The sequence below is a fragment of the Phyllostomus hastatus genome, unplaced genomic scaffold (genome assembly GCF_019186645.2).
Source record: "Phyllostomus hastatus isolate PE091 unplaced genomic scaffold, TTU_PhHast_1.1 phas_scaffold_193, whole genome shotgun sequence".
Taxonomy (NCBI): domain Eukaryota; kingdom Metazoa; phylum Chordata; class Mammalia; order Chiroptera; family Phyllostomidae; genus Phyllostomus; species Phyllostomus hastatus.
Window position 1 is genome coordinate 10,296,594 of NW_025334015.1, and position 25,813 is coordinate 10,322,406.

The 25,813-nt window shown below is 53.3% G+C and overlaps 1 protein-coding gene and 1 long non-coding RNA gene across 2 annotated transcripts in view; both read right to left on the reverse strand.

Annotated features, from left to right (window-relative positions):
* Positions 1-483: 483 nt before the first annotated feature.
* On the reverse strand, positions 484-8,208 carry LOC123832621. The gene is made up of 3 exons (XR_006788099.1): positions 6,789-8,208; positions 4,844-4,922; positions 484-3,635 (listed from the first exon to the last, which is right to left on the reverse strand). It is a non-coding gene; the product is annotated as an uncharacterized LOC123832621 (long non-coding RNA).
* Positions 8,209-8,375: 167 nt separating this feature from the next.
* Positions 8,376-25,813, reverse strand: part of KCNJ5 (potassium inwardly rectifying channel subfamily J member 5) — a 29,675-nt gene continuing 12,237 nt past the window's right edge. Inside the window, exons 2-3 of the mRNA XM_045860130.1 lie at positions 14,075-15,022; positions 8,376-10,233 (exon numbers count right to left, since the gene is read on the reverse strand). Of these exons, the coding sequence (XP_045716086.1) occupies positions 9,911-10,233; positions 14,075-15,011 (1,260 nt within the window). The 5' untranslated portion in view covers positions 15,012-15,022 and the 3' untranslated portion in view covers positions 8,376-9,910. The remainder of the gene's footprint in view (positions 10,234-14,074; positions 15,023-25,813) is intronic.

Sequence of the window (25,813 nt, forward strand, 5' to 3'; positions counted from 1 at the left end):
TCGTGCCCCTTTTAATTTGTTCTCTTCTCTTAACCGGATGATTACTGTAATAATGCCTGCTGTTCTGCGGGGTTCCACTGCTTTCAGGACAATGATCAGTGTCTGCCTTGGTGCAGCCCGGGTCCTGCTACTCCGCCCCATTGGCCAGCATCTTCCCTTCTGCCCCACCCCATGTGCCAGGCCCTCCCCTGGCTGCCTTTTGGATCTCTCAGGGCATTACCCGCTCCCCCCTTCACACACACACAATCTGAGTCTTTCCCAAAGAAGTGCCCACTCCTGAGGGGCTGTCTCCACTCTGACTCCTCCTGATCAAGCCCTTCTTATGCTTTGGGACTCAGCCCCAAGCCACTTCTGCAGACCAGGTAAGGTCCCCCAATCTGTGCTTTTTAAACTTTCATCACCCCGTATACCTCTCTTTCAAAGGACTGGTCCAAAGCACACGCGTACATTCACACTGTGTGAATTTATTAGGTTAGTGCTTGCCTCCCCCTCCAACATCAGTTCCTCGAGGACAAGGACCGTGTCTCTTTAGCCTACGGTTGGGACTCCAATCCCAAACACAGTGCCAGGCCCACCGTGTCCCCCCGCAGGGGCTCTCACTGAGGTCTGTGCACTGATGGGCCTGTGATGGGGAAGCCTGTGGCGCAGGTTCTGCAGAAATTCCCTGCGGGCACGGGCTGCTGGCTGGGAAATGCAGCCTCCCCGCTGGCCGCCTGCAGCGATGTGGACAAGAAGGCTTCGGGAGGGCCTGCAGGCAGTGGTGTTTTCCCAGGTCTGTGGATGAATGGCTGTGGTTTCTTTGTTTTTGTTCTTTTTTTAACTTGCAGCATGAAAAACATCCAGGGAACTGTGTAACACCAGAAAAAGGGAAGCACAGATCCAGTCCATGCCCGTGGTCCAGCCGAGAGGAGCTCAGGAAAACCCTCACAGTAATCAGACTTGCTGTGTGCAACTCTGAACACAACTGTGAACTCTGTACTCACCATGGGTGGTAAGCCACCAACAGTTAAGGTTAAGTTTTGCTGGTCGACCAGTTCTCCGTCCATTAGAGTGATGAGCATAAACAAGACCTGAGAGGGGTGGGCGTGAAGTGTGTGAAGGTTTTTCCTGGAGTTTCAACTGTCTTTTAATGGCACATTTTAAATGTATAAATCATTAATACTTATTTGGTGACAAATTACTGATTTTATAGTCAAAACCTGAATTTTGAACCCTTTCTCTGAATAATTTTCTTGAATATACTCATGTGTTTTTACCTGGTTCTTTCCTCGAGGACCCAGCGGCACAGGCATTTATCTGTGTCTACGCGCCATTGAGACCATTGGTCCGAGAGGCCAGCCAGAGCAATCCGTTTGAAACCCTGCACCCGGCCTGGCTCTGGGCTCCCAAAGAGCAGGGGCCATCCTCTGATCAAGCCTGTTTCCCGGGATCCTGGCAGGACGCTCGGAACACGGAAGGTGCTCATCAGTGTTTGCTGGATGAGTGAGTGAGTGGTTATGAGTTAAGTCTGGCCTGAGAGGGTGGCCAGGAAGGACTTCTGGACACAACCAAGTCCCACTCCCTGAACTCTTCCATCCTGAAAAGGGTTGATTTGTTGTCTTATTTTTTAAATACAACCTATTTCTTATACAGAGGAGGAAGGAATAGTGAGTTTCAACTGACGGAGGGTGCTGCTATTCTTGAAAGAGCTTTAGAAGGAAACGTCAGTGAGTGTGAGGCATTGAGCCATGGGCGGTGGGCAGGGCAGGGGGCAGAGTGTGGGCCATCTGGGGGTCCACGATGCCCGTGGGGAAGAGAGATTGGGAAGGGGAAGAGAGCTGGACTTCTCGGGTGTACCCAACCAATCCCAGTTTCTCAGGCATTATATACCCATCATACACACGAGCAGTTCCTCACAGAATGAAATTTGGAAACTGTTACGACTTTGAGAAGAGACATGTCTTCTCTTGCAGCTGCACCCTGGAAGTGTTGCAGTGAAAAGAGTCCGCTCCCTATTTGAGACGAGTGCGGAGTGAGCCACCAAGGTCTGTGCTGCATGCATCAGGAAGGCGTTCTGGGCATTGCTGCAGAGCCTGAGGGCAGCAGGGCCACCCGCGGAGGAGGCTCAGTGAGGCGGGTGCCAGGTGCAGGTGGAAAATCCCGCCGGCCGACCTGGGGTATGGTTTGCGGCACTTACAAGGGTCCTCACACAATCTGATCGGTGTCTGACACATAAGACGTGCAATAATACTTAAAATGAATTTGATCAGAGTGGCTCAGAAAGACTCCTGAGCATACAACTTGGAAATGTTCATAAAGAGGTGTTTAGAGTGAGCTGTGGTTTTTCAGTCTTGGAGGCCGAGGTTGGGTACACTGAGATCGAGCAGCTCAGAAAGTGTCCCTACCGTGTGGCTGATAGCCTGGGAGCCCTGGGGGCTGAACGGGCAGTGTGTCCGAGGCCACGCCTGCTCAGTGCAGAACTGCACAGGGTCGCCCCTCCGGTAAAACCCTCCCACGGCTTGCAGCTACGCTCGGAGCAGCATCCACACTCACAGCTGCACCGCCCCTCCGGCAGGGCCTGCCCCTCTGCTCCCCCTCCCCTGTTGTGCGGCAGCCTCCCAGGGCTGTCCTTCCCTCCCTTCACCCCAGCACGTTCACATTCACGCCGTTCGCCGTTCCCTCTGCCCAGAATCAGTCCCTCCACCACTTCCCCTGATTAGCTCATTGCTGCTCTTACTTAACGCCTCTGCTGGGGGGCACCTTCGTGGAGAGACAGTCCCCAGGTCCTTCCTTAGGCTCACCCGCTGTTCTCAACCTCATACTTGGCTTGCTTCCTCCACAGCCCTTGCTGCAGATGCTAGCCTCTCATCTGTCTGTGTACTTTTCTGCGGCTCCTCACTCCCCAGCAGCCAGGAAATTCCCCCGGGGGTGGGGTGGTGGGGAGACGGTCTGTCTAGGTCCAGGCTGAGGCCACAGTACCCGTCCCTGCTCCTGGCACGTGGAAGGTGCTCGGTAAGTATTTGTCCAATGGAGGCCCATGCCGGAAACCCGAGTCAAGGAGAAGTCAGAGATGCTTTGAACATTGTTCGGAGTCAGCCTTGCTTTCTGACACAACCAGCTGGCTGTGTGGACGCCTGACAAAGGTCCTGCGGCCTGGGGGCAGTGATCCGGACGGCCGGCCATTAGACTTATGGCCAGGTTCTCCTGCTACCGTGGTCCCACTGGGATTCTGGGAGACAAGAGAGCAACAGCTCCATCCTTTCACGTAACAGGATGCTCTTCTTTTACACGAAAAGGCTGTGAGGCCTCTTGAAGATGGGCCTGTTTGTTGGGTGGAGCACCAGTCCCTTGCTTCACGTGAAGAGCAAGGGGGTGAGGCCCCCACTGTCCCAGTCCCTGAGTGAGAACAGCAGGGACGGGGGAGTGTGGCAGCCACATTTCTGCCCATCGGGGTGTGGTCTGGGTTCAGCAAACACTTCCCCTCCCGCCCATCTGCTCCACGGACAACCAGGCCCAGCTGGCCTCTTCCTCGTGGAGGGAAACAGATGGCGGTGAATTCCTGAGTGACAGTGACCGATCTCTTCTTCTGGTTCAGAGAGAAAAAGTCACTGCTGTGAAGGTTGGCTGACTGCGTTCTCCCCCATGAGAGTGTTTATCTAAGAGGCAATTTGGAACGTGACAATGACCTTCAGTGTGTGCTCGTGAAGGGACCCTGAATGCCTGTGCCTATCACCTGCTTCCTTACCACCAGCAGCCTCGCCCCGCTCTGCCCTCGGGGTCCTCATGCAGGCTTTTGCCACTGTGCAGAAGGAAGCTCAAGGCCAAGTGCACCAAGGTGCTCACCTTCTCGTTAATTCCTTCTCTGTGAAGTGAGGTTCTTCCTCAGCGAAAGGCAGCCAGGTCACTGTCACAGTGCTCTGAGTAACTGTGAATAGTCCCTTAGAGGGACAAGCCAGACACATTTCTGTTTCTGAAGCTCCTTCCTAGACATTTACTTGCCATCAACAGGCTTTATGCCTGGCATCGTGCAGGGTCTACAGGGACATCCGGGGGGGGGGGGGGGTGTCTCCAGCCGGTCCTCTGCCCAGAAGAAGCAGTCTGGACCCTTGGGGCCAGAATGGGTTTGCTGAGGGTGGTGTTCAGATTTTTGCTTTTGATCAGGAATGAGTGTCTGGTTCTCCTTCCCCAAACTGCAACCCAGGCTTGACCAGCAAACCTGACCTTGAAGGGCGCCCCCTCCTGCCCTCTGACTTGGTGTCTCCCTTCTGATGCAGAATAGTCTTTGAGCTGCAATCCACAGCCAAGAGCCCCCCACTCCCCCGCCCCACAGGCAAGCAGCCAGCCGTTCCCGGAGCCTCCTGGCCTTTGCAAACGTTTTTATTTTACATGACTACCATGAAGGCAGCTTCGCCCTCGGCATTTCCAGGTCCTTTTGTCGATGCTCACTTAGCGGCCCTGCACCTGCTTTGGCCTGGGTCGCAGGCACTAATCTGCTTATGGCTTGCTATAGGTTGGATGTGTGTGCCCCCCCAATTGAAGCCCTAACCCCTCAAGTGATGGTAATAGGGGGTGGGGCCTTTACCGACTAGGTCCCGAGGGTGAAGCGCTCCTGAATGGGATCGTGACAGCTGGTTAGAGCGTCGTCCCAATACACCAAGGTTGTGGGTTCAGTTTCCAGTCAGGGCACATGCAAGGAGCAACCAATGAGTGCATAAATAAGGAAAACAGCAAATTGAGGTTTTTCTTTCTCTTTCTTTCCCTCCCTTCCCCTCTCTTTCTAATCAGTAAGCAAAACAATAAAAATAAGAAGAGTCCCTAGAGTGCCTTCCTTTCCATCACGTGAGGACACTGAGAAGATGGTCACCTGTGAACCAGAAGCAGGCCCGCCCCGGGCCCTGGATCAGCTGCTGGTATCTTGATCTTGGACTTCCCAGCCTCCAGAGCTGTGAGAAACAAATGTTCACTGTTTAAGCCGCCCGGTCTGTGGGATGTTTGTACAGCAGCCCAAACTGACTAAGAAAGACAGGCCCAGGCACCGTGGGCTGGACACGGGAGGCCTCCCATACACAGCAGTGCTGTCTGCCCTTCACAACCTAAAATACTGCCTCTCGGGCTAAGCCCAAGCCCTGGCAGGCCATTTTACCCTTTTGGAATGATTTAAGTGAGAGATCTTCAGTTAACCTCTTTCGTAAATCTGAACTGTTCAATTCCCATTGGGTCGACTAGAGCAGAAGAGAAGCCAATCTGAAATCCTCTACTACTAATGACATTTTTAACAGAGACCTTTGGCCCTAACTGCAACATCCCAGCATCTTTTGCCAATGCCGAACGTCACAACTTCTTCCACACCCTCTGCGTTGTGCAGTCATACCGACCCTCTCGCTAGTTAATGCCACGAACTCGGACTGCTGGTCCAAGGGCTCCCTAAAGTGAGAATTTTAAGATACTTAATTACTTATGTAATGTAAATCTGAACATGTAATATTAAAGAAGGTACAGAGATTGTCTGGGGGACGGAATGAGTGAGCTAACCTAAGAATCCGCATTGCTTGCATTCTCTGCATTTCTGGTTCCCTGTCCCACACTTGCCCACGAGTCCTGATTCCTGACCCAGCCTCCTCACTCGGTTTCCTCCTCCCCACCTTTGCCCACACAGTCACCCCAACACTGGTCTAGATGTTGCTACTGAGTTTTTAGACTGATGCAAATAAGAAGGCCGGGTTTGCTTCAGTTGGCAATGAACTTCACTGGGAAGCCCGTGGTCATCTATGGAGTCTGGTACGATCAAACCCACTTTATTGGATGAATTTTTAGCAGTGCAGTGGTGTTCTTTTAATAAGAAGATTGACAAATCCTAAACAGGGAGAAGGGTTGGACATGGCAGTTTAAGGAGGTGTCACTGGCAAAAACCAGGCCCAGCAGAATGGGCTTCTTCCTGAAGCAATGCAAGTCCCCATCCATCTCTCGTCACAGCCCATTCATTCTCTAGGAACCAGAGGGAGGTGTTCCCAGTTGTCCTGCCACAGGGGAACCTGCTGGTGGATGGGAGCTGATGCTCCACAGCACAGCACGCATGCGCCCGACAATCTGAAGGGTCGGGGCGTCCTTATTCCTGCTGCCGGAGCTCGGGAGACGCGTCTCCGATGGACATGGGGGTTCAGCAGGATGATGGCCCATCTGTGTTTGTTCGGGAGGCGCTTGGCACCTGTCATTATCTGTGTGGCCTTGAGCAAACTAATTAACCTCCCTGAACCTCAGTTGTCTCATTGGTAACAAGGGGTTCTAAGGGTTTCTCTGAGGTGCTTTGGGAATTAAATGCAGCTGCCCGGGTGTGAGGTGCCCACCCACAGCTGGGCATGTGGTACTGCTGCATAAATGGTGTGTGCAGAGGTGCATTTTGGAGCATGTTCTTAACAGACAATAGGCCAACTGTTTTTGTTTTGGGAAATGTCAGTATGAAACATTCAAGTTTCCATGGCTCCTGACTCACAGACACAGACCTGCTGGAAGGCAGGCCATGGGGCAGGAATGCGAAAGGAGGTGCCCAGTGGTTACAGTTCATGGGAGGGAGGGTGCTTCCAGGACACACAAGGGCTGTTTCTCCTCCATCAAGGTCAACAGCTACAGCTGTGATCTCAAAGCAGAAGGATGAAATGACAAGAGTGGGCTCTGATCGCACAGCCAGGGTGGCATTTGAATCACGGGCAATGCCCTTTCTACCTGGCCTGGGAACGGGGTCCTCTGGGTAAAGGTGTCAACACCCGTCAGGTGCCAGATTGAATGGGGGAGGAGAGCAAGGGGGAACTTACCTTCCTCTGGGTCTCGGGCCTTTCCCTTACAGGGCATATTTATTCTCAGAGAGGAAGGATGTAGACGCTAAGGCAGGAGTCAGCTCTCAGTGCTTCGGGGTCTGAGCCCAGAGATGACGCTTGGGATCTGGGAGACATTGAGGCCTCTGGGAACTCCCAGTGGCCCCGCCTCACAGCCTGGCTCAGCTCTCTGGGGCCTGTCAGAAGTAACGGGGGAATCTGAGTCACGCAACTCGGGGCTCTGGCCCACGGGGACCAGTGTGCCGGCACAACGTGTTCAAAGTGACTCGCTGAAGCTCTGGCCATCATCAGACTTTGCACTTAGTAAGTCCATGTGTATGCAAGAACTCCACAAAATGGTCTGAAGAACTTCTCAAGTTTTGATTGGATCGATGAGCCATGAAGGAGGGTTTTCTAGGCATATGAATGGCAGTCTTGCTTCTGTGTTTCCATGAGAGAAGGATGCTAATGTGCATGCTTAGATTAGTGCGTGACTAATCCCCATACACGTGGGCTCTGGTCTATGTGGAGCTTCAGATTTGGGCTGCATTGCTCTCTTCCTCTTCTGTGACCTTTCCGGCTTTGGGGATTGGCAGAGAGATGTGATTTGAATTTGTGGAGGCCAATTCAGATTGTCTCTGCAGAGATAGAGAAAACTGGAAGGCATCTCGCTTGGCCCGCTGGGCATGCTTCCAATCATAAACGCAGGAGGCAGGTGAGAAATAGGTTCCAGTGCAGCCGCCAGGCTACTTTCACCTGTGGCTTCCTGTCCTTGCTCAGCGGCCTCACTGAGGGCTGGAGCCTGCAGGCGCTGAGGGGTGTGACTAAGGCAGGCTGTGGATCTGGTTGGGGGCGAGGAACTAAGCCTGCTGGGCAAGCCCTGGGTCTGGGGGGCCTGGGTCAGCGCTGGCACAAGAGTTTGCTGCAGTTCCTCTCACCCCAAGGCCTCTGATTTTAGTAGTGGGCCCCCCGCCTTAGACTCCTAACTGCAGGCCATTCCCAGTGTGGGGATGCGGGCTACCAGCTTCCTTTTCCCGCTGAGGGCAGGGTTCCAGCCCCTGGCATGACCTGCTTCACCCCGGATGGGTGCCTGAGCCCTGATTCAGCACTGTGCCTCTGGGGAAGACCCCTGCTTGCTCACTGCTTCCCTGTGTCCACCTCTCAAGACCCAGCCTGCGTGCCCAAGCAGCTGGCCCCTGAGGGGGCCAGGGCCTGAGATCCAAACCCAAGTCTCTTTGCTCTGCTTTAACTCTCCACCTCACTGCAGCTTTGCTCTTACTGCTGGGATTGCACTTCACACTGCAGGCAGGAGAATGCTTCTGTGTTCACAGGCCAGTTGAGAGCTGTGAAAATTTTAGGTGAGGCCTGGCCCCTGTGACTCAGCTGGTTGGAACATTGTCCTGTAAACTAGAAGATTGTGGGTTCGATTCCCCGTCAGGGCACAAGGCTGGGTTGCAGGTTTGGTCCCCAGTTGGGGTGTGTGTGAGAGACAACCAACCGATGTTTCTCTACCTCCCTTCCCCTCTTTCTAAAATCGATCATGTCCTTGGGTAAGGATTAAAAAAAGAATTCTGGGTGAGGCCTCCATAATTTTGTGACTGGGGAATATTTGAAATCTCTCTCCAGGTCTAGGTCAGCTAATCACAAGTCTGTCTGCCTCAACATACATCAGACAAGCTCCACCCATCGACAGGACAATCTGCACTGTTGGTCTGTCCATCCATCCATCTCCCTTCGGTGCCATCTGTACTGGAAAAGCAAAGCCCTCTGAAGCTGTCCGTTTTAAGGCTCTCCTCTGCTCTTTCCTCTCTTCATGTTCACCCCCTCCTTATTCTCCCATGATTCTCCTCCCCTGTGTTTGCAGGATGGGACAGGCGGCCCTTCCCACCCCCTCCCTGGGCATCATCCCTGCTCTCCCAGCCCTGACTCCTGGGTGTGGGAGGGCCGGCCCAGGGGCTACCGGGACCAGCTGAGAGTTGGTCCAGCCTGGGCTTGAAGGGGATGCTGCCTCCGTGGTTGTGGTCGCCTCTCCTCTCGGCCCCCACCCTCTAATTCGCTGGTTAACAAAGATGTGCCGAGTCCTGACCTCAGATACCTCAGCGACAACTGGTGCTGATGCTTATTTTAAAATTCTAGTCGCTTGCCTTTCTCTCTGCTTTCCCTCCCTCTCTCTACACTGCCTGGCGCATCTTGTCCTCTGAAACGCAGCCCTCCTTCTCTGGATCCGCCACCGGCTCTCTGGGATTTTGAAAGAAAGTCACAGTGAAGGTTAGAAGCCCTTGGAGATTCTTGGGCTGAAAGTGCAAAAAAGAACCAGCTTCGGGGTTCTCCCTTCAGTGGGGGGTGCAGGGCACGGTGTGACGAGGGACGGCCTGCACCCTGCACAGGCTCGGAGGTGCTCTGTGGCCCGGGCCACATGAGCAGCCACACTAAGAAGGTCAGGTGCCTGGGAGGCTACGTTTGACAGGTAGAGCCCAGCAGAGGATGAGCACACACCCTTCACAGATAATGGGAGAGATCGCCCAGGGCCTGGTCCTCTGCAGCCCCCAGGGCGGCACCCTTGGTCTCCATGTGAAAGAAGTGCCTGCATGGCTTAGCTCCAGCCTAACCCAGGAGGCCCACGACCTCGGTCTAGGATGAGCATCTGAGTCTCCAGGAGGGCAGAATCTCTTCTTGAATCCATGATGAGCCTTAGGCTGGTAGGGAGGAAGGGACGGGGGTGACTGTCCTCTCTAGGTGTCAGCCCCTGCCGGCTGGCCCATGAGACCTGAGAGAGGAGACGATTCGGGGCCAGTTGATAAGGATTGGTGTGTAAGGACAGAGGCCACTCTGTCCCCTGCATTGCAGGGGGACCCATCCTGGCCTGGCCCTTGGCCGGCGCTGACAGGGGCTGGGAGAGAGGAGGCAGGATTGCCGTGGGGGCCCAGGCAACAGGTCACCTGTCCAGAGAAGCCCTGAGCTGGGAGGTCTGGGGGCTGGATAGACTATTCCTCCCACAGAGCCCTGATGGCTTCTGGGCCCCCAAATACCACACTCAGCTGGTCCACCCTCCCTGACCCCGGCTCTGCAGCGTCGGAGCTCACAGAAGCCAGAGAAGGGAGGATGTGGGGAGAGCACAGCCCTTACACCAAGCCCCTGGTCTCCCGGGAGCCATTTAGCCCCTCGGGTCCATCCTCTCCATCCTGTTCAGCCTCTTCCTCCAACTCTGCTTTAGCGATGCTTTCCAGCAGGGGGCTGCTGGGGGCGTACTGGAAGAGCTGGCCTTCCTGCTTCATTTCTGCCAGCTCCTTGGCACAGCAGCTGGGAGTGTTGGTCTCATAGGTATCATGGAAGGTGTTGTAGTCCACCTCATAGAAGCCCTTTTCCAAGGTGAGGACTGGTGTGAACCGGTGGCCCCAGAGCACCTCTGTGTCCATGTAGGAGCTTCGCGCTTGGCAAGTCATGCCTGGGGGAACAAAGACACAGGTATTAGGACTGGTCAGAGCCGTCCATCCATCCAAGTGTCCGATTATCCATTCATCCGCCCATGCACCCATCATCAATTCATCCATCAGCCATCTATCTATCCATTCATCCAACAAGCCAGCCAGCCAGCCATCTAGCCTTCCAACCGCCTGATCCTTCATCAAGCATTTGCTGAACATCTACTTTGTGCTAAGCATGACAGAAATATAAAGCTAATAAGAAACAGTCCTTGCCCCGAAGGAGCTCAAGCTGTGGTGGAGTCAGAAAATAAGTCAAATGCAAAATTCTGGCATAGGTTCCTAGAGACTGGAGTGGATAATTCTGAAATAGCTAGAACTAGAGACATGGTTCCTCAAAACAACATTAAGGTCCAGAAGACTGAGAGAAGAGTCAGGAAAAGAGTTCGAGCAAAGATAAATTCAGAGTGAGTGAACTCAGAGAAGCTGATAAGCATTTAGAACACATGGAGATTGTTTTGGGTAGACACATATGGGCAGAAGATTCTTCCCTCTTCCCTTCCCTCCCACTCCCTGCGCCCCCCGCCACACACACACACACACACACACACACACACACACGGAGCTTGGCTCCTTGGTTTGGGCATGCCCCAGTGCCTCTGCTCCCCATCCACTCAGCCCTGGCATGCCTGTGCTATTTTTAGGTGTTTCTTTCTCTCCAGAGAGGAAGGGCAACTTTGTTTATGGATGAGGATGCCTCTGTGCTTAGGGTAGCAAGAAAACAGCTTTCTGATACGTAATCTTCTGGTCAAGGAAGGTGTACACAAGGGCTCCTTGGGAACTGAAGGAGAAGCCGCTTCAGCTTTGGTCTTTCTTTGGAGGGGGGTCTCATACACACTTGTCAGGTCAAAGTCTGCTGCCCACCACTGCGTGCCCCATATCTGGCAACCCCAGGGCAGCCCATGCACTTTAGGCTCTGGTTAGTAGCCAGGTCTCTGCTCTGGGGGTGGGGGTGGGGGCTGCCTGGGTCAAGCCCTGCCATTTAGTCCCCTCGTTGCCCAACCCCAGCATCAGCAGAGCTTCGGGGGCCCGAGCTGGGTACTGATCAGCCGGGAAGCAGCCGGGGCAGAGGTCTGCAGGTTGCGGGCTTTAAGAAAGATGGCTGAACAGGGCCTCCACAGGAGCCCAGGGGCCACGCCTCTGGGGCTCTTCCTGCTCTTCTCTGTCCCCCTTCCTGGGTGGACTGTGGGTGACCCTATAGCTAGAGACGCCACCTGTGCCCTTGGCAGTCATCTTCCAATGCACTTGGAAAGGATGGAGGCCCACTGAGGTGCCAAGCACCATGCTTTTGATGTTATTTCACTTACACATGCAACCCCCATCCACAAGGCAGGTCTGGCTGAGCTGTGCTGCTTGGACCTGGGCCTGAACCCACAGCCTGCAGGCTCAACACATGTGGCGATCAAACCACTCAAGTCACTGAGATCAGAACAGACGTGGGGTGGGCGTGGCCTCCTCCCTTTATCTCCTTGGTCTCCCTGCAGCCCCAAGGACAGCAGCAAGGGTGACTCAGGTCACTGATGGGGAGATGTCAGCCAGAGAGGGCAAGTCAACTGCAGGCCACTGGCTTGGAAAGAGACAAGAGGAAGGAAGCTGGCTGGGTGGGCTCAAAATCCACTTCCCCGGCATCAGGTGGCAGTGAGGGTGGCCGGAGAGTGCCTTCCTATTTGTCCCCACATGTCTGATCTGACCCTTCGTTTGTGGCCTTGGAGTTGAGCTCCTTCTCCAGAAACTTGGCCTGCGTTCTGGCCCTGAGCCTAGTGTCAAGGGAGCATGACCTCTGGGCCCCCAACCCTGCTGGAGGAGGCCTCCAGCATCCCCACTGTCCTCAGCCCCGGGGGCTCCTGCAGCTGCCACCACATGCTGCCTGGCCAGACTCTGTGTGGCCCAGCTGATGGCCAAAGCCTGGTTGCACCAGCCCTTGGAGCCCCTTTGTACCCCAGCCAGGTCCCTCTGGCTGCACATGGGAGAGGATCTGTGGCTACCCTGTAAGCCTCTTCCACCCAGCAACCAGCTTTCTGAAAGGAGAGGGAGTCTCCTTCGGCCACCTTTGTGACCAGTGCCTAACATTTAGGGGGCAGTGTGGTGTGGAGAATGGAGGCTCTGCGTTTGTAAGTGAGAAGCCTGGCTGTGACTGCTTCTTCTCTGCAGGAGCTGCCCCTGCAGATGCCTTGCCTGTGAAATGGATGGAGGCTGGCCCTGTGGCACTGTGGCAAAAATGAGCACAGCTTTTTTACAAGTGAGTTTTCTACAAATGTTCAGTCTGCTCAGTGAAAAAAAAAAAAAGAGAAAAGGGACAAGAAGAGGGGTGGGAATAAGGAGCGGGGTGCAGGGTTTGCCGGAGGGCTCCTTACCCCTGGAGGTTTGGCCAGTGTGGGGGTGGGGACTTGGACTCTTCAGGTCTGGGGCTCCCTGAGTGCTCCACCGTGACTAAGGGGTGGTGGACACTCAGTGGCCAGATGCCCGTCAGAGTGCAGAGCTGAGCGGGGAGGGCCAGGCTGGCTGTGAGGAGGGCGTGGTGTGGGCATACCTGGGTGTGGGTACGGTTTTCTGCACACCCAGTGCTCACTGAGCCAGAAGCTGGGGGCAGGGTGGGGGGGACGGTAAGCCACACAGCCCCTCCCACAAGTCTGGGGCACGGGTGTCTCTTTGAAGAGAGGATTCTGGCACTTGGGGAGTCCTTGAGTTTGGGAAATGCCACTCACTCTCTTCTGCTCATGAAGCAACTCACAACATGTGAAGACACCATCAAGTCCTGCTGTTAACAACCAGGTTCCTTTGTTTAACCCGGATGAGGCAGGAGATAGTCAGGAAGGAGGAAACTCCGGAGGTGCCCCAGGGCTAAGATAAAAGACATCCCTACAAGACAGAGACCCTGTAAGACCAGTTGTTCCTGCTTTTTGGAAAAGCGCTAAATCGTGGTGACTCATGAATGCACCTGCGCAGAAGACACTACACGACCCCTGCTTCATTATAATAACATTATACTAAATTAAGACTGTGGGACTCCCCTCTCCGGTGGCCAATCAAGGAAAATCATGGGAGACCACGTGCACAGTAGCTTTAAAATACAACTACTTGTATATGTGCAATAGAAGTCAGCCAAAACTAGCCAGGAAGGATCTGTCCTATAAGAATAGAATCCCTCCAGCCCATGAGGTCAATCTCTGCTCAGAGTTGGCCCGCTCCCATGTTCTGTGGAGTGTACTATCACTTAATAAACCTGCTCTCTCTCTTTATGCTATAAACTCTGTGTGTTTGGTTCAATTCTTTGTTTGTGATCACCAAGAACCTGGTTGCTGGTGCCCACCTGTAACATTGTGAGTCCCAAAGTTATTTGATCACACAGCTATTTTTGGGTCAACACCTGCTCCAGGACAGGAGGAGGCCAGCGGTGTAGCCTGTTGGAAACCAATGGCAGCCTTGGGGTGCCTGCCTTGATGTGCATCCTTTCCCTACTGCTTAGTGGCACCCCTCTGTGACAAATAACTTGCCTGTCTGTGCCTCTGTTTCTTAGTCTGGGATGTAAGAAATGCTACGGTATCTCAGAGGGGTGTGGAGGGCATACACGAGATCTTACACGTTTACAGTTAGAACAGTGCCTGGAAGTTGGGCAGGCTCAGTGAACAGTAGCTGTTGTTATTACTCTGTTCTGAGCAACAACACCCCTCATATCACGACTTAGGCATTGGGCTAGTTGACTCTGTCATGTCAGGGTTCTCAGGCAAGAATTTCCATCTTCTGGAATCCCAGGGGCCTAGGCTCCTAGGTGTTGAAAGGGCTGAAGAAGGTAAAGTGTCTTACCTGTGGCCTCTACCATGCCTTCTAGAATGACCACGATTTCAAACTCCTCTTGATGTAGCTGGGCCCGAGACATCTCCCAGAAAGGGCTCTTCTCATTGATCTCATGGGAAATGATGAGGGGTGACACCAGGAAAAGGCGGTCATCCCCTGTGTCAAAGCCCACGTTAATGTCAATCTGGTTCAAGGGGATGAATTCCCCTTCCTTGGTCTGCCGGGACTTGATGAGCTTGGCGCGGATGGAGGCCTCCACGATGTGGGAGTTCCTAAGGTCCCCCACGCGGAACATCAGGCAGAGCTTCTCGTCCCGCATGGAGATGACCGCGTGGTTGGAGAACATGAGGGTCTCCGCCCTCTTCTTCGGCTGACTGATCTTGACAAACATGCACCCCACCATGAAGGCATTGACAATGGAGCCCAGGATGGCCTGGACCATGAGGAGGACGATCCCCTCTGGACACTTCTCCGTGATCACGCGGAAGCCATACCCGATGGTGGTCTCAGTCTCAATGGAGAACAGGAAGGCAGACACGAAGCCACTGAGGTTTTCCACACAAGGAATCCACTCTTTGTCGCCAACATGGTCCAGGTCACCCCGGATGTAAGCGATGAGCCACCAGAGGAAACCGAAGGTCAGCCACGTGACGGTGTAGACCATGGTGAAGACCAGCAGGTTGAAGCGCCACTTGAGGTCCACCAGCGTGGTGAAGAGGTCGCTCAGGTACCGGTAGGTCTCCTGCACGTTGCCGTGGTGCACGTTGCACTTGCCGCTCTTTTCCATGTAGCGCTGGCGGGGCTTCTTGCCCTCCGCCAGCAGGCGGGTGTGGTCTGTGGCGATGGGAAGGTCATCGCGTGCCTGTTTGGGGATCTTCCTGGGGTCCCTGGGAGTAACTCCGATCTCCATATTCTGGTTCATAGCATTCCGAGAATCACCAGCCATAGCCAGGACACCTGAGTTAAAAAAGACATCGTCAGTGAAGTGGGCTGTTCTCATGCCCAGAAATGCAAGACTTCAAGGGCATTCCTGCCTCCGGGCTCTCAGAAGCCTCTCAGCTAGTGCACAGAAGATCAAGTGTTTAAACTAGTGAAGGAGCCCTGGCTGGTGTGGCTCAGTGGGTTGAGTGCTGGCCTGCAAACCAAAGGGTTGCTGGTTCGATTCCCAGTCAGGGCACATGCCTGGGTTGCGGCCAAGTCCCCAGTAGGGCACGCTTGAGAGGTAGTCACACACTGATGTTTCCTCTCTTTATCATAGTCCATGTATTCTATGTGGACTGTCACTTGTATCCACCACAGCCACCCACCGGAGTAAAATCTCATCACCTCCATCATAGAAAGACTATCTGATTTGCTTATGCATCATGTTTATTTCTAACAGTCTCTTTCCCTGCTTTGGAATGTAAGTCCTGCAAGGGCACAGTTGTGTCTGTTTTGATCACAGCCTGGCATATTCTATGTTCTCAAAAAGTGCTCCTTGAGCTGCTTGAATAAACAGATAAATGAATGAGAAAACACCCCAAAGAGGTTACACGACACCTGGGCTGCCCAACAATTAAGTGACAGAGCTAATATTTGGATTCTTGCTTGCCAGGCCCAAACCTGCGCTCTTTCATTTTTGCTCCCCATCTCCCTTCCTATTACCTGAGATTTTAGCAGCAAACAGGAGGGAAGAGGCAGCAGGTGCCTGATTCGCCACGTGGTCACTTACTGTCTGAGTGGGGAGCCTGTGGCTGCCCGAGCACTCACTAACATGACTGATGACTGTATAGACCCACCATTAAAATTTCTGTTGCGCCCTGGCTTGTGTAGCTCAGTGGATTGAGTGTGGGCTGAGAACCAAAGTGTCACAGGTTCGATTCCCCGTCAGGCCACATACCTGGGTTGCAGGCCACGGCCCCCAGCAACCGCACGTTGATGTTTCTCTCTCTCTCTCTCCCTCCCTCCCTTCCCTCTCTAAAAATAAATAAACAAAATCTTTTAAAAAATTATCTGTTGCAGTAATTCTTTGCCCTCCAAAAAACTGAGGTGGGCAAGTTGTTAATGCCCCGAGACTTTCAAACGGCTGTGAACTTATATGTGGAATTTAAAAATAAAACCAGCCTCATGGAGAGAACAGATTGGGGGTTGCCAGGGGCAGCAATGAATAAAAATGGGTGAAGGGTTCAAAAGGCACGAACTTCAGTTTTAAGTCCTGAGGACATCGCGTACCACACGGCGACTACAGTTAACAGTGCTGCACTGTGTACTTGAAAGTTGCTAAGAGATGGATCTTAAAAGTTCTCATCATGAGAAAAAAATTTTGTAACTCTGCATGGTGAAGGGTTACATGGTGAATAAGTCACCTAGATTCCTTGTGGTGATCATTTTGTAATATATATGTGTATCAAATCATTATATTATGCACCTAAAACTAATATAATGATATATGTCCATTGTATCTCAGTAAAGAATAAATTTTAAAAAGACTCTAAGATGTTTTTGGAGTACATGCTGCACTTTAAAGAAACACCCAGAAACCTGCAGCCCTCGGTCTGTTTTTCTGATGATCGGCTCCCACCTCTGTAAGATGCTTTAAGACACTAAAGAAGCTAGGAGACAGCGTGAGAATCTCCGAGCTAGGAATAGCAGGTTAAATTTTCTCAGCATTCATGATCTAGGCACTATGCTAGGAAATTTATACCCTCATTCATAATCCTCCCAACAAGCTATTAGACAAGTGCTGTTATTATCTGTCCAATCTTCAGACGAGGAAAATGAAGCTCAAGCAGCGAACAGCTGAGTCAGGTTTGCAGCTTGAGAGCTCACTGCACCCACCCTCCATGGCCTCCACCTTCCACGGCACCCACCCTCCACAGCCTGCAGAGTGGATGTGTATGGCTCATGCTTAGACTGATGAGCTGCTCTTCCAGAAAGTTCTATGAGCTTCTGCTCTTGGGAGAAGTCACCTGTGGGGAAACTATCATTCAGTCCTTATTCATCTTTATAGTCAAGCTTTTCTTGATTCGCAGGTTTCCGCCTTCCCCAGAAACTGTGTCCCCAGTAGAACAACCCGGATGCATGTTCTCTACCCCGTGGAGCCAACTGCCTCGGTGACTGCACGAGGGAGTGTTCACCCACTACGGAGAGGCAGAGGAGGCTCGCCTCTCAGAGGTTTTCCTCTGCTGCCTGGGGTGTTGCAGCAATTCCAAGACAACCTTTGCCATACCACACGGGAGGGTCGTTGGTCTCCGACATCGCTGCCCAGTTCCCCTGTGCACAGGGCCACCTGCTCCCTGCTCTGCCATGACAGTTACAAAGATAAACACAAGATGTGCTTGGTGCAGCTTTGAGGGATCGCAGGCACAATTTTGCTCTGTCTCTGGGGAGGGGACCTTTCACTGAAAACGTAACAGGAGATGCCCAGAAACAGTGAGACATGCTGCGGATCCCAAGCCCTGTGTGGCCCCGGGGACCTCAGCTGTCGGGACGCAGGCGGGAACTGCAGGGAGGGCCGCTGGGAGTCCCCCAGCCCACGTCAGGCCGAGCAGTGCGGTGCCAGGGGACGGTTCCTGGCCAGGGAACCTGGGAGAGCTCGTTCTCCTGCCCTCAGCTGTTTCGGCCAACAGCTTTCTGCTGATTTTCTGCACTGTTTCCTTCTTTATTTTTAAACACACTTCCGTGTATCCTTGTAGGAGAAGGCCTCATGTGGTCCCACGAACAGAACAATGTTTTCTAGGACACGTCAGCCCAGGTTGGAGGAGAGCTCTGGCGTCCAGCGGACAGGAAAGGGAGGTTTACTTCCAATTTGGTGCTGGGATGCATTCTCCATGTGGACTGGAATTGCCTGCAGCAGCAATTCCTCGCTCAGCCTAGACCTGGATTCCCACTCAGCTTCCAGCGAACTTGCTCTGTGATCCAAAGACATGGTCCCGTCTTTGCCTCAGTTTACTGCTATAACGTATGAGTGCTATCTCCTGCCCATCCACCCTGGGGGGCTTGTGGGGCCCAGGGAAAGAATGTCTGACTACAAACATATATATTCATCAGCTCTCCTTGAATTGAAATGTAATGCAATATTCCATTAACCCCATCTTAAAGATGAAGAAAGAGGTCTAAGCATCTAGGTCAAGTGTAGGAAACCCACCTCCATGCCCCCCCCCCCCCCCAACACACACACAATGTGTGATTTGCCAGACAGGTTTGGAGCTGAAAGGCTTGGAGCCTCTACCCCTCAGATCTCTTCAAAGAGCAAGTGAAATGCCCATTTGAGAAATCTTAACCTCCAGTGCTCTGGGCCCATGGAGAGAAAAAGGTATATAGGGACAAGGGAGATTCTTCTGTAAGATTTTCAAGATGCATCCTATTAATTTATGCATCTATTCAGCAAGCATTAGCTGAGGATCTACGGGAGCCCATCTCCTGTGCTAAGAGCTGGAGATGAAGCAATGAAGGTCGATGCGGATCCAGCCCTGCTTGCTTTGCATTCTGGCACCACCCCTGGGAAGCCAGGGGTCTTGCGAACTGTCTGTGGCAGGAGAGGCGGGGTAAGGCTGGTTCCACAGCTGCTCTCCACAGGGCCAGGGAAAGGCTTCGACCTGAGCAAACCCTGCTGACCCTCCCCCAGCCCCTTGACGCTCTTCATCTTTAATCCTTCCGGTGTCCCTGAGTGGAAAGCTGTACTGAGATGTGATGAAAGCTCCCAGGAAAGATGGAGCTTAGAGTCCAACAAAGTGGTGCAATCTCTTTGATATCAAAACACACGAGGAGAAGGCACCAAAAGAGGCAAAATCAAAGGAAATTGTATTTTCAATGATACACCGACGAGTGTCGCATCCATTTAAGCAGACTTGTGTGTTAAGCGTTCCATTCCTCCCCTCGCCCCCACGTCATGGGGGAGCTCAGGAAAGGCAAGAGTCATGGTCACTGCTGCTGGACGGGAGCTGCATGTGGGTGCTGGCAGGGTTCCCTGAAGAGAGCACTGGGTGGGGAGTCCTGTCTCAGACTCAGTTTCCCTACTGTGGAGATGCAAATAGCAGACATCCTTAATGGTCTCCTCCTTTCTCTCTCATATAGGCTGGGTCCGAGCCTGCGTTCCCCGAGACTGGAGATCTGGGACGAGGCTGGAGGGAGAGTGGTGCAGGAGGATGTACTCACATCTCCCACTGGGGCATCTGTATGCTGTTCTGTATGAATCCACAGGGCTGTACTGGGTGTTCAAACATGAAAACACTCTTAACGGTGCCCCCAGACATCCTCCAGGTCACTACACCAGAGTGGTAAAGGAGTTACCAACAGAGAACGCACTTGGTATAGGAAGGCTGATTCTCAGATGCTCACAAGATGCTCCTCCAGACTTGGGGACAGGACACTCACTTGCATCATTGGATCGTTATGGTACAGGTGACTTTAAGAAAGGGAATCCTCCTCTTTGGCTTTAGAGATAGAGGGGGTCATGGAGCAAGAAGTACAGGTGACCTCTTAAGAGCTGACAGCAGCAAGGACACAGGGACCTCCACCCTGCAAGTCACAAAGAACTAAATTCTGCACCAACCACGGGAGGTTGGAAGAGGCCCCGAGTTCCAGAGAAGAAGGCGCTGGCCAACCCCTGAGTGTAGCCTGGTGACACCCTGAGCAGAGAACAGAGGTCACCCATCGTGCCCACACTGCAGACCCACAGAACTGTGCGCTCACAGACGGGCATTGTTTTAAGCCATTAAATGAAGCTGGTAGTCATTTGTTATGACAGAAATTAAACACTAACTGTCTAGAAGGGAGAGGCAGGTGATAGTCAGGCAAGTGGACTCTGGCATCAGACCGCCTAGATCCCTACTCTACCTTGAGCCTGGGACTCTTGGGGAAGTGACTTCTCCAAGACTCGGTTACTTTACCTGTGAAACAGATGATAATGGTGCCAACCCCAAAGGGCCACTGTGAAGGTCAAATGAGAGATGTTGAGAACAGGGCCTGGCTTGTCAAAGCTCTCTGAAGAGCTGGCTATTCTTCTTCTTCTTTTCTATCTGGGGGTAGGGTTGGGACAGGGGAGGACAGGCCCACCCAGTGCCTCAGGCAATTCAGGGATGAGAGAGGAGAGCCACCGGCCCCCAGTGCCCACCACCAACATCGTGTTTCATGTCATTTGCCACTACAAGGGAGGGACTGTCTTCATGTCACCAATGGGGAACTTTGGACAGAGCTTCAATGACTTGCGCAGAGCCACCCAGCTAATGCCTCAGAGCTGAGCTCCAAACCCAGCAGCTCCAGACCCGAGGTGGCTGTGTGGCGAAGCATTGTCCCTAATGCCGCTGCTCCAAAAGGGGGTCTCCATGCTCCGTCTCTTTGGGATCCTCCTTGCTCTGTTTCCTCAAGAAGCTGGGCTGGAAAGACTAAGAACTTCCCATTTGGCTCTTCTACACTGAGGAAGCCTGTTCTGGTGCTCAGCTGAGAAGCATTTCTCCTGCTCCTGAGCTGCCTCCTCCCTGTGGGACCTCTCTGTTCTGAGCTTTCTGGGTCCCCATGGGCCCCCTCCCGCAGCAACAGCAGTGTGGGGCAGAGGAACAGAGGAGGTGACCGATGGGACTGGGACTAGGGTTCACCAAGTCCAGAGGCGGGTCCTAGGGATCCCCCAGGCGTGGTGGGAACCAGGAGCTCTGAATGCTGCGAGGGACAGGGATCCCTGAAGGAGGCAACACTGATTGGTGCTCTAATCACAGTGGCCTGGAGGCTGGGATCAAGGATCCCCGGGTGCCCAGCGGTGAGTACAGCTTTCCGTGACCCACTTGTCTCGGGAGGCTGTTATGCCACAGATGTCCCCTGGGTTGGAAAGAGCAGCTCTAGCTGCTTCTCCGCTTCTAGTCCCCGACAGCTGCAGACAGCTTGAGGAGGTAGTGCAGGCACGTTGCTGCCCCCGAGCCCATCCATCCTGCCCCCTTCCTGGCCCTCAGGACAGACCCAGGGCTGAGAGTGGTCAGGCGGTGCCAGGGAGTGGACCCAGGGGACCAAGCTTGGAAGCCAGTGTCTGAGCCCCTCTTAGCCAAGGAGGGGTCAGCCAACGGCTTAAGCCACCCAGAGTCTGCATGTACAAGCCACACAGATGGGCTTTCTCCTCCCCCAGGGCCAGACCTGGTTGCAGGCAGCAACATGACCACCCTTAAAACGATAGCCACAGCCCTCTTTTCAGTGCATTCTGAGGTTCAATGGAGAAGAAGTCAGCAGTAATGAATCTTTAAACATTTATCAGGTATTTTATCAGCTTAGGTGGCTGTCTATCTTTAATTCCCAGATGTTTTCTAGTTTTACTTTTGGGTTCAAAACCTGTCTTGGGGACAGCACAGGAGACAGGGTGTGGAGCCCACCGGAAACCGTGACACGCAGGCTCAGTCCGCCCGTCAGTGGAGCCCCCACCGAGCAGCCTCTGCGGGTTGGCGCAGCGCCCGCACCGGGGCGGGAGGGGGTGGGAGCACCTCTCCAGCCTTCCTTGGCTTCTCATCAAATGCAGATTCTGGTTCAGTAGGTCCGGGGTTCCCAGTGCCAGTGACAAAGGTGCCACATCCTAAACCTCAGGGGAGGCTGCGTAGGGGCGTTACCAGCTGGGAGGACACACAGGATGAGCTGGATAACAAAAATTCCTCAACATCAGCAGATCAGGGCAGGGAGGCACGTCCGAGGCCTGTAGCTTCCTTGACAATGAGCAAGTGCCCATCAGTAGATGAGTGGATGCAAAGGTGGTGGTGCGTTTACACAGCAGAAGACTACGTGGCTGTAACAAAGAAGGAAATCCTACCCTTTGCAACAGCATGGAAGGACCTAGAGAATATTATGCTAAACAAAACAGGCCATTCGGAGAAAGACAAGTACCATGTGCTCTCAGTCACATGTGGAATCTGATGAACAAACTGAACTAACACACAACATGGAAACAGACTTACAGACAGAGAACAGACTGACAGCTGTCAGAGAGGAGGGATGTTGGGGGGTGGGGGGAAAAAGGTGAAGGGATTAAGCAAAAAAAATAAAACCCTCACAGACAGACAAGAGTATGGTGACCAGTACTCTAGTCTGGGAGGTAGGAGAGGGTGAGGGGGGATAAATGGCAAGGGAGGGAGACCTGGGGCGGTGAACACACACAACACAGTGTACAGTTGATGCATTATAGAATCGTACCCCTGAAACCTGTATAACTTTATTAACCAATGCCACCCCAATAATTTTTTTAAAAAGGTCAATCTTTACCTTAGCTGAGCCTATCTGTCTTTGTGCATCTAAGATAACAGACCTTTGAAGTGTCAGAGAAATCTCCTTTTCCAGACCCCTTGGGGCAGGAGACCACAGAACCCCTCGTGGCTGCCTTGCCCCCCACCCCCCACGCCACCTCTGTGTGCTGTAAGTGTTAATTCTGAACTACCCTGTGCCCGCCAATGTGAAAGAAGCCCGTGTTCCTCTATTTTGCCTTTTTATCCAGTCCCAGTGATTTCCCCGCTGTGCTTTCTTCCGCCCCCTTAATCTGCCACCGTGGCCTCCACCTGACCCTCCTTCCATCTTCTCCTCTGATTCTGAGTATAAAATAAGCTGCAAAACTGCCCTTCTCTGGAGCATTTTTTTCACTGCGTTGATATGTTGTTCCACAGCAATGGTTGTCAGTTTGGCCCAAATAAACTAGTAGTAACTTCTCTACAGGCTGCATGTCTTCAAGGAACTGCCGGCGATGTGGATGCCTCTGGTCCTCAGTCCAGGCCCTGCCCTGCCCTGGGTGCTCCTGGTTAATCAGCTGGGAGCCGGCCGCCAGGCAGGCCGGGGCGCCTGGCCATAGGGGACTCTAACCAGCAGAGTGGACTAAGGACCGTGGCTCTATTTCCTGCCTTCAAGGAGCTCCCGTTATGGCCGGTAACACGCAGGCAGTAGTGGCGTGGCAGAGAGGCTGAGGAGCGGCTCTACATTCTGCTGGGCCAGGGTAGCGAGGAAGAGTCAGTCAGGCCTTTGGTGGAGGAGGGAAGGCGAGCCTTCCTGACCTCAGAAACCAGGGAGTGGACAATGCTATAATAGCAGCTTACATATGAAGCACCCACTGTGTGCCATCTGGGTCTGGGTGCTTTCTAGACACTGGCTCGTTTAACACCTACACGAATCTGTTAAGTCTGCCCCAGCAGCCTCATTCGCAGATCAGCCAGGCGGAGGGATTTCGTAACTCGCGTAAGGCCGCTCAGTCACTAAGTGGCCCGACCAGGGATATCCGACTCCAAAGGCAGCCACCGCTGTCCCGGAGGCAGCTTTTCCTCCACCCCCGGGGTCTGAGCAGGTCACCGGTGGTTCTGGGCCTCCATGGGGCTCAGACCCCGAAACGCATGGCCCAGGGGACAGCCTGATGACACATCCTGCCTTTCTCCAGAGCTAAAAGCGCTCCCTTCATGCTTACAGCTGCTCCCCAGCTTCTCCCACCAACAGCAATATTTGCTCCCACAGGTCGATAACTGCTTCAAGGAAACAGGGTGTCCACATGTCCCAGCTAACGTCTATTGTCCTGGAAGAATCGCAGAGAGCCCCATTAATTCCCGCAAGTGTCTGTGTTTGAACAATACGGCCCCTTCTAAGGAAGGTGTGTCTGTGTCTGCCTGTCAGGAGTCGGGCGAAGACCTTGTCACTCCTGAGTGTTTTAGCAGAGGGGGTGGGCATGCTGTAGTAACCAGGACCCCTGAGCTTGGCACGGAACTCTGCCCTGACAAAGGCAGACGAGTGAGGTCAGAAAACAGAGCTGCTGCTTCTTTCCACCCAGACACACTGCAGATGCTGACTGATCAGAGGACACACTTTTTCCTATTTTCATTCAAATATAAGCTCTCTTCGGATTTTCGTGTTCATATTTTGAATAGAGAAAAAGATTTTAGAAGGTATCATTCCCTTCATTTTTAAAGTTTTTTTTTTAAAGATTTTATCTACCTATTTTTAGAGAGGGAAGGGAGGGAGAAAGAGAGAGAGAGAAACATCAATGTGCGGCCGCTGGGGGTCATAGCCCACTACCCAGGCATGTACCCTGACTGGGAATCAAACCTGCGACACTACATTCCCTTCATTTTAAGAAAAGTAATTATACGAACACACGGTAAATACAACGAAACTTGTTCTGGGTTGTGGGGCACAATAGGGATCAGTGGGGTCTGGGGTAAGCTGAACACACACGAAATTGTCAAGGGGCCACTGCTACTGAGCTCGTGGTGTGGAAGGAAGCTCTCGCCATGCAAGAATGTGGGGCTGGTGCTGGAAGATGTGCCACTTTCCTTTTCTAGAAAAGCTAGAAATAAAGGCTCTTAAATTTGAAATCCCATTTTTTTAAATGTTGACAACTCATTCATCAGTTTTTGAAACAGTGAGCTAGACTAAGAAAATATATCTGTGAGTCAGACTCAGTCTGACAGCTGCCAATTTATACTCCTGGGCTCCTGAGTCAGAGAGGCTCTTCCTCACATGCGCACGTCGGGCTGTACTTTGAATTACGCTGAGCGTGGTGTTAAGAGTCCAGGTTACGTCAATAAATTCTCTACCCAGCTTTCCCGTTGCACTAATGAGTCTGCCATGAACCCTACCTGTGGGTGCTCAGCACAAAGGAAGCCAGAGGGTCGAGCTGGGGCCCACGCAGGGGCAGGGAGAGGAGACAAGGGGCTGCTCCCTCATTCCTACCACCCTGGCTGCCACAGTCCTAACCAGCCCCGGCTCTATGTTCACAGCCTGTTCCCCGGCCCCTGCCACAGTCCATTCCATCCCCAGATGGCTGCCATGACCGCCCTACTGTGACTGTCCCACCCCTTCTTACGGTGCATCTTCTGCCTGGCTGCCTTCTCTCCTCCAACTGCACCCCTTGCAGACACGCTGCCGAGAGCAGTGCTGGGTGGGCATGCAGTCCTCCATTTCACTGCTGGCAGAAGTGGTTCTCAACGGGCAGAGATTTCTGACTATAAATACTTCAAAGAAGGTGGCGGGAGCTCCGTCTCTGGAGGAGGGTGGGTCAGGCCACATCCAGAGCTGTTGCTGGCTCAGATGTCAGACATGATGAGGACCAGCCATCGGGGCATCCTGGGAAGGTAGGCCTGTGGAGCTGGGTGAGGGGAGTGGAGGAAAGACCACGTGTGCTAGTTTTCATGCCCAGGAAGCTCCTCGCTGACATGGGCTCCCGAGAGCCCAGGGAGTGTGAGCTCCTTGTAGCTCTGCTCCTAGCTGAGTGCCTGAGAAGGGGGATTCTGTCCAGGTGTGCCAGAGCCGAGGTGACTGTCGGCACCTCTCTCCCTGGAATGCAGAAGTGTGCATGGCTGTGGGAGGGGGAGTGTGTGCCAGGAGCAGGGTGAGGGGCTTTTGGTGGCACGTGGAGCCGGACAGTGTGGATGGAGGAACAGGCTGCATGAGATGAGACACTTCATCACCAGCGGTGCCCCTGCGCACCGTGTTCCCGACTACTGAGCTGCTAAGGCCTCTGCAAGGGAGCCACCAGGAGGGGCAGGGGACAAGGGCCCTGATGCTCAGAATGACCGTCGCTGGGGCCTCAGTCTCCTCTCCTCAGGTGCCTCTGAGGCTGACTCAGGTCCTCAGCAGCGGGGAGGGGGATTCTTGTTCAGAGCAAAGTCAGGGTGAGGATGTCGCTGCGGGACTCAGCTTCCTCCTCAAATGATCCAGCCGTCGTGCACTCTGACTCAGAGACACCCATCTGTGCCACTTTCCCTGTGCCCTTTGCACTCTGCTGCTTCTGTTCTAAACATATGTTCGATGTAGTTCCTGCAGCGGGTT